Here is an 8,738-nt window from a genome sequence, read left to right on the forward strand (position 1 = left end):
AGCAGATGATTCTGACGCTGATTTATCATCAGAAGCCTCTAGTGTTGGTGAGAAAGTAAGTATAGAATGGAAATAGGGTGGCTAAAAGTACCATAACTTATGCCTGGCAAACTTGTGTTTTGCTGAGCCCTTTTCATGGAATGCTTGGGAGCGCAGAACAAACACTGGAAAGTCTGGTTGATGAATGAGGTATTTCCTAACATTTATACCCTGGAGAAAAACTTCCTTAAAATGTATCCTACTCCTATTAACTTAGCTCCATGAAAACATAAACTGAAGTGATGGAGAACCCATGAAAAAAAGTTTATTTTAAAGAAATAACTACTCTGAGCTGTGCAGGCAATCATTTTAAAAGGAATGTGCTTAAGCAAAACCATACGTTTTAAGAGAAAGAGATGCAGTTAGAAGGGGTTGAGGATATTCTCCTGAATTCATAGGGCGTGTTCAGATGTGCGTGGACATTTGATTCCCCAGGGAGAAGTAGCGGCGGAGCACCTTGCACTGCCACTACTTGTCCCTGGGTAATGCCCGTACTATGTGCATTTTGCTGCGTGGCAGGTGGCCGTGGGTGGAGTAGGGGAGGCTGAGGCCAGCACTGGACTGGACCCAGCAGCTTTACTTAGGGTCCTGGGGGCCTCCTGGGGCTGCAGGCAGGGTGATTCTGCCGTGAGGAGCCTGGGTGGCATCGGAGCGCAGCTCTGGGCAGCTCGACTCCACTTTTTAGCTTATCCTGGTTTTTTCTTCCGTGGTTTTTTTTTGACTGCTGGATATTAAAAAAAACCATTGGAAAAAAAACACAGCATAGCGCATGCTTAAGCAGTGTGCCTTTGCAGCATGGAGAACACCGGAATGTGCGGCATGCACAGCTGCGCTCATCTGGACGCTCATACAGTCCAACTCTAGTGATGGTAACAGTCCTAAAACTGACTCGCTCCCCTCCTTTCCAAGGCTTTTCTAATAGTTGGGGGTGCTTTTAAATGAGCAAAACTAGTGGATTTCAGGACTAGTAATACTACAACACTGATAATTGTATGCATTTTACAATTTAAGCAGCATTGTTTAGGAATCTGTCAGTACTGTTCAAATTTGCAGATGACACTAAGATGTGGGGAGAAGTGGGCACGCCAGAAGGGAGGAATAGGCTGCAATCAGACCTGGACAGGCTACAGGGGTGGGCGGATGAGAACAGGATGGGTTTCAACACCAACAAGTGCAGGGTACTGCACCTGGGGAGGAAGAACCAGCAGCGTACCTACAGGCTGGGGATCTCCCTTCTCATCAGTGTAGAGGCAGAAAAGGATCTTGGAGTCATCATTGATGCCAAAATGAACATGGGCCAACACAGTCAGGAAGGCCAACTGCACCTTTCATGCATTAACAGATGCATCTTGAGGAGGTCCAAGGAGGTGATCCTCCCCCTCTATGCGGCACTGGTCAGGCTGCAGTTGGAGTACTGCGTCCAGTTCTCGGTGCCGCACTTCAGGAGGGATGTGGACAACATGGAGAGGGTCCAGAGGAGGGTCACTCGCATGATCAGGGGTCAGCAGGGTAGGCCCTACAAGGAGAGGCTAAGGGACCTGAACCTGTTCAGCTTCCACAAGAGAAGGTTGAGGGGGGATCTAGGTGGTGGTTTACAAACTAGTCAGGGGGAGACCAGCAGGCACTGGGGGAGTCCCTGTTCCCCCAAGCACTTCCAAGAGTGACGAGAAATAATGGTCACAAGCTGGCAGAGGGTAGATTCAGGCTAGATATCAGGAGGCGCTACTTCACTGTCAGGGCGGCTAGGATCTGGAACCAACTTCCAAGTGAAGTGGTGCTGGCTCCTACCCTGGGGGTCTTTAAAAGGAGGCTGGATGAACACCTTGCCGAGGTTGTTTGACCCCATTACTCTTTCCTGCATGGCGGGGGGTCAAACTTGATGATTTGCTCAGGTCCCTTCTGACCCTACCAACTATGACTATGAGTACTGTCCTATTAGCAGCTCTGAAATTGGCCATTTTCAAGGCTTGTCATTTTCAAGGCTTCTGATAGTAACACTTTGAAATTGCCTCATCTTCATTGTTTCTGGTTGGGTTAAATGAAACACAGTTTGCTAGAATTAGATAATTACAGTTATTCTTCAGTTCACAAGAATATGCCTTTAAAATTAGATAAGGGACTGAAAGATACTAGTTTATGCAGGTAACCAACATACAGATAACTAGTGTTTGTTAAAATGTAAACAATAGGCAACAAATTGGGACTTGCATTGTGTTGATGAATGTGCTTATGCAGTATGCATGTAAGTGCTTACGTTTTCAAAGCAGTTAGCACTGCAGATGTTTGAATGGGCAAAAGTTACAATGCCAACCTAATGCAAATTAAACCACAAATAGTAGAAACTTTCTTTATATTGTATTCTAGTGAATCTAAAATGTCTTTGTCTTTCAGAGAATTCAGTGTCTCTGTAACAGAAATGCCACAAGTCTCATATTTACTACCTCAATATTTAGTAACTTTTCCTAACTTCTTTCATTCAGCATGGATCAAAAATAAAATGTTACTTTAAAAGATGCTACTGGACAGCCATAGTCATTGGCTGTCTATGAAGTCTATATGCCTGTCAAGTGCTAACTGAAAAAATACTATAGGCCAAAGCAGGTTGTGGGAAAAAATGAACAAAAACTAAAAAATCCATTCCTTATCTGTTGGTAGGACCAGCTGTTAAAATCTGCATTTTAATATGTGGAGGGGAAGAACATTTGAATTTTAATTCCTGAATGTTAAGAATGTATAGTGCGGACAGACAGATGAATATGTAGCTTGCTTCAAATTGTTTGTATTTTAGGTTTCAGGTGAATTACCAGAATCAGTTCTCTACTGTTTAAATGTTATAAAGAGCAGAAGTCAAAATTCTGAAAAGCGTATATTTCAAGACTTGGAAGATGAAGAAGCTACAAGTAAGCAGTGACTTGGAATTGTATACATGCGGTGCCAGGCTATTAAACCCAATTATGTTTTTTGTTTCTTTGTTTGTTTTCAACATACATGTATACCACTTGTAATCTCATAGGACCTGATTACACAGTGAAAAAAAGCAGTGGCAGGGGTAGGCAGCCTTTTCTGACAGCAGGCTGGAATGACAAACCCTGGGTTGGAGGCAGGTGGGCAATCACTAGGACATTGCTGCTGCTGCTTGTCTTCCTAGTGGCTGACAGCCCCTTGCCGCTGAAGCCTCATGTTTTGGGCCTGATCCAAAGGCTCTGTGAACCAGACTTGGCTTGCAGGCTATAGTTTCATAGTGCTTGGGGTCGGAAGGGACCTAAACAGATCATCAGGTCCAACCCACTGCCCCAGGCAGGAACAAGTGCAGGGTTATTACACCCCAGCCAAATATCTGTCCAGCCTCTTCTTGAAGACCCTCAAGGTAGGAGAGAACACCACCTCCTTGGGAGCCTGGCAGCCCTAACTGTAATGTGAAAAGGGCTTGTCCGGGATTTGAACCCGGGACCTCTCACACCCGAAGCGAGAATCATACCCCTAGACCAACAAGCCTTACTACATAGTGGTAGTCCCTAATCTAGGGTGTGCTTTTGCACATGTTCAGTCTTGTTGAAGTCAGTGGAGTCATCTATATGCATGCTTTACTGTGGAGTTGACTAATTAGCTGCACAATAAAGTGTCACCATCTACATGTGCATCATTATTAGGTCAGAGTAAAGTAATTAACTCTGGTGTAGGATGGTACTGCCTGACACAAGTACTGTCCTACCATGGAGTTATTTAGTGTGCCGCAATCCACATGCAGACACTGATTGGGGCTGGCTAGGTCACAAGGGTACAGTGCAGGGCTGCCTGCTGGCTAGCCCTGCACTGTAGCACTCTTGTGCCCCAGTCAGCCCCCTCGCATCATGTTGAGCTAGGGTGGAAAAACTCTGGGCTGGAAGGCTGACCCCATGGGTCCCTTGCCAGCCAGGGCTGCACCACTCTCGTTCAGTGTGCTGAGTCTTGGGTGCACTTGTAAATGCTGTGCCTGGGAGCAATAAACTGGTGCAAACTCTGGCACCCTAATTTCATATGTGGCTGTGCCCAGTGAGATATACAGTAGATCCAAGGGCCTTTGCGTCTGTCATGCTCTTTCCATGAAAGAAAGTTCTTGGCCATCTTGAGACATACATTTTTTAGGATTAAGCATGTGGAAGATAAAATCTTTAAGTACAAAAATGACTGCAGTCCTTGTGTAGAAGTTCCTGAGCTACTTCAAACTGACAAGTTTGGAACATACAACACCTGAAAGGTGTGATCATATAAAAACTTACTGTAAACTAATGGATGGTAGGAGGGGACAGTCTTCAGCTTTATTTACCATGAAAAAAGAGCGTACACACAGGCAGATTCTTCAGAGTTACAGATGCACAGTATCTCCTTTTAAATTGTTTGTGTATCTATGGCCTTTGTCCTTAAATAACCCTAGATGGTTGAGACTCATGATTTCATCTTTGTCGTCTTTAGAGTTCTCATGTTTTTTATACCCATTAATGCTGTCTTGGTGAATAAAGCTAGATATTATTTATTCATCTGGGTACTAAGGACAGGTTTTTTTCTGCCCATTGAGTAAAGAGAATTTTAAATATAGTTTATATAAACATTTACTTATTTGTGCTGTTGTTTAGAAAAGCTTCAGTTTCTCATAGATTTGATTCTATACAAGTTATCATACTAAAATATAACATATTTTCAGTGTTAAGATATATGTTCATTGTGGAGTGTTGGCATAGATTTATTGTACTTCAATATTTATTTATTTGAATTGTATGGAACCACCTTTTTTAGCTTTAACAGTTCCATTACTGAGTGCTTGCACTACTTCTAAAAAAAAAAAAGGTCTTCACTGAGGTAAATAATCTTTTCTTTCTTTTAAAAAAAAGAAAGAAAGAAATTCTTAGGTATTTAAGGCGTGAGAATGGAAAACTAACATTCAGAAGAATTAGTGTACTCAGAAGTAATCTTCTCCAGCTGTTCTGAATGGTATATTTTTTTCCTCTTCAGGTGATCTCTATGGAGCAGTTTCTAATTCTGCTGCAGATTACTGGGCCGAGTTGGCTTCTGAGTATAATGAAGATCCAGAAGCATTAAAAATAAAGGTAATCTCTAATTGAAACAATGTTTACAGTGAAGGAAATCTCACCGTAATGTAGATCACCAGTTGCTTATAAGGGCCTCAGTCCTGCAAAGATTTACATACATGTATAATTTTACATGGTATGAATTGTCATCATTACCTGTGCTGCATAAAGTTAAGTATGTGTATGTTTTGTTTTTACAAGATTTAGTACCTGGTTGTAATTCAGTGGGCATATCTACATGTGCTTTTTAATGCGCAGTAGCCTATTCTATTGCCCATTAAGCATCACTTTAAAAATGTGCACTTTTGGTACTGTGCATTAGGGCAGGCTAATGTGCATTTATTTAGTACCTCACACTGGAGGTACTAAATTTAATGCACATTAGGACAAGCAAATTCATGCATGTATAGATGCACCAAGTGGGATTTAGTATGTAGATTATGAAGTTCTAAAATTTGGAATAAATGGTGGAATTGATGTTTAGTCTGGAGGCAGAATGTCATTTCAATAATAGTATGATATTTTTATGTGATAGACAAGGGCTTTTGGTGGTATCTTTAATTCTTTGTTGGGAGAGATATTAGATGAGATTTTGGGTGCACAGTGCCATTCTTCATGTCTAGGAAAGAAGCAGGTACAACCTAAGCTAAATGAACAGAAACCACTGGACATTTTTACATGTGCAAGTGCAGCAGCGCCAGGCACTTTAAAAAGTGCCTGGCGCTGCAACGCTTGCAGTTGTATAAGCGGCAAAATGCACATCAGTGCTGAGAAAATGCCAGCAGCGCACTTTTGAGCTAAAACACTTCAGAGGTGCTTTAGTTCAGAGGCACACTGCCGCCATTTTCTGTGTACTGATGCACATTTCACCCCTTATACAACTGCGTGTGGTGCAATTCACATCAGCTTGCATGCAGAGCAGACTTAATTAATCGAGTTTGCTCCAAAGCAGCAGATCTCCAGCACATTGTGGGACAAAAAGGTATATATATAAATGCCCATTGTTTTTTCTGTTAACTCCATTTGTAAATAAATGCATTTACTTAAAAGGAGTTGGGTGATCCTGCTGTAAAATAGGAGCAAAGAGAAGTTATTAGAAGTAGCTTTGAAGCAAAAGACACACAGTTTGATTGTACCTGCTTCTTTCTGATCCTGAATAAAGGCACCCTGAGCCCAAAAATCTGTCTAACTTCTCACCCAACTATACAAATGGTCTTGTAAAATGTATTACCGAAAAATCCTTGCATCTTATGTATTTCCTGGAAGTTGCAGCTACAATACCAACCCTATTGTAATATTTTTATAGCATTCATCTTTAATCTTATCCTTCTGCAGATTCCTTTTAGTTATTATGATTGGAATTCAGTAATATATTCACTTGCTAAAAAGGTTCTGTTATCTCATGAAACATGTTAAAAGAATTATATCTGCAATTTTTTAAAGGAGACACTGGGAGTTGAAGGCCTGAATTGAAATTCAGTGGGATTTGGGTGCCTAATTTTTTTCCATGGCTTGGAAAACCATAATCTGCATTTAAAAACACTTCTATTTTATATATTATCTATTTGCAATCATCCTTTTTTACTACTGAGTATTGTATAGTAACATGATTTCTAATCCTTAAGATCACTTTGTTTTGGCATTCCTGTTTGTGACAGAACACTTACCATATTTACTTGATCTGAAGATGAAGTTCACTCATTTAACATGGGGGAAAAAGGCCCCTTCTCTTGGAATCAAATACAAAGTGATTCCAAGAACAGGGTAGCAGGCAGCTGCTGCAATTACAACTGTGACTACAGTGCAGCTGCAGCTGTGGCCCCAACCCTGGATCAGAGCCACAGTTGCAGTCATTGCCTGTCCCCCTTATGTATATGAAATAAGAATGTTATTTTCTTTATGTGGAGTAGTTCCTAAAGTCATAATGTTTTTGGGCTTTCTGAGATGCTGACGTTTGACTGGAAAAATGGGGAGAGGGGGAAGTTTGTGTGGCACAAATCAATTAAAGTACATACATTTTATTGAATATAAGGATGAAACTTTCTTCCTTTCTTCTTTCTGCTGAGGACACTCCTGAAACAGAAAGATACTATCTTTTTTCCATATTATTTTTCTTTATCTGCTGCTACAATGTGTGTCTTCTGTTCAGGACGTCTCATTTTTAACCTATCGATTGCCACCAGTAGGATAACCAGAGGGGGCAAGTGGGACACCAGCCCCAGGTGCCTACTGTGAGGGGACCCCCTCTCTACAGGAGTCTGTCATGGCAAGGGCAGCCCTCTGAAGCTCCTACTTGGCCCTAGAAGTCCTGTGCAATCATACAACCTGTAGTACATCTGGGGAGTTAGTGGGCATGGGGGAATGGAATGATTTCCCCCTCTGGAGGCTTTGTTATGGGCGACACAGCCCTGCTCTCAGGGTCTGAGGGTGAATGGGGTACCAGGGGCCACCTATGAGGAACCTGTGCCATTTTCTGCCTCAGCAGCAGCACAAGCTTATGCTGTTACAGCAGCAGCAGCCAGTGCTGACACTGTCATTCAAGGGAAGAGAGCAGAGAGCCCTAGTAGGTAAAAATCCTTTCCTTCTTTCTCCTGCCTGCTCTCTCACTCTCCAGTGGTCAGCATTCCCCCACTTCCTACCCTAGGCACTTAAAAAAGGTTGTTGTGCCTCTGATTGCCACTAGCTTGAACAGGTGCACTTGCCTTTGTCAGGAGAAAGTGAGAGGGAGCATTAAACACCAGGACAGATGGGATTTTGGTTGGATTTTGTGTTTGCATGTTTTGAAGAAATAAACAGGATTCCTCTGTAGCCTGCATTTTCCAAACCCTGATTGCTCAGAATGGAGTATGGAGCTTGTGCTAATGTTGCCAGAATTGACCAACAATAAGACTGGTGGTATTCTGTAAGTGTAGGAGTGCTAGCTGATACACAAAAAGATAGCCTCTACCTCAAAAAGCTACAATTTGAAGTGTTCTGCTTACACATTTTAATAGCTTCACTTTTTTCTACCATGACTATGTTTGGATTTATTAGGTATTGTGTGAAATAGAGAACGAGGAATTACAGGCTAGTGCAAATCCAAACATTCATGTTCAGCCCACCAGTGAAGATGTTCCTTGCAGTATGATCACTGATGAACATTCTTTTACAGGTAAACAAACTTGATTGTTTATTTAGTTGCGCTGTTGTTTAATACAGTCCTAGTTTTTTAGAAAGAATTCTTCTGCTCTGGTATATGGTGAATAAGAGTGAATCATCTGAACCATTCCCAATGAATGGCCAAACTCTCCAGGCAGTGACAAGATCACCTATCTCTGCAGTACAGTGTCACATGCAGTTCACATCAGTGATGAAACCAATGCCAGAATTGCCAAAGCAAGTGTAGCTTTTAGCAGACTATATACAAATATGTAGGAGTGCAGAGGCATTAGTCTACGAACAAAACAAGGTCTACAAAGCCATTGTGTTGCCTGTCCTGATGTATGCGTGTGAAATCTGGATAGTGTACAGATGTCATGCTATGAGGCTGAACCACTTTCACATGGGGTGTCTGAGGAAACTGATGAGGACAAGGTGGCAAGACAAGGTCCCAGACCCTGAGGTTCTCACATGGGCAGGCATTTCAAGCATCTA

The 8,738-nt window shown here is 42.1% G+C and overlaps 1 protein-coding gene and 1 non-coding gene across 2 annotated transcripts in view; one reads left to right on the forward strand and one right to left on the reverse strand.

Moving 5' to 3' along the window:
• Nucleotides 1-8,738, forward strand: part of LRRIQ1 (leucine rich repeats and IQ motif containing 1) — a 220,636-nt gene that overhangs the window by 6,350 nt on the left and 205,548 nt on the right. The window contains exons 3-5 of the mRNA XM_019514814.1: nt 2,828-2,939; nt 5,029-5,123; nt 8,139-8,256. Coding sequence (XP_019370359.1) covers nt 2,828-2,939; nt 5,029-5,123; nt 8,139-8,256 — 325 coding nt within the window. The remainder of the gene's footprint in view (nt 1-2,827; nt 2,940-5,028; nt 5,124-8,138; nt 8,257-8,738) is intronic.
• On the reverse strand, nt 3,463-3,534 carry TRNAP-CGG. Its single transcript has one exon. It is a non-coding gene; the product is annotated as a tRNA-Pro (tRNA).

Source organism: Gavialis gangeticus, unplaced genomic scaffold, assembly GCF_001723915.1.
Source record: "Gavialis gangeticus isolate Ggan-Ray unplaced genomic scaffold, GavGan_comp1, whole genome shotgun sequence".
In the NCBI taxonomy this organism is placed as follows: Eukaryota; Metazoa; Chordata; order Crocodylia; family Gavialidae; genus Gavialis; species Gavialis gangeticus.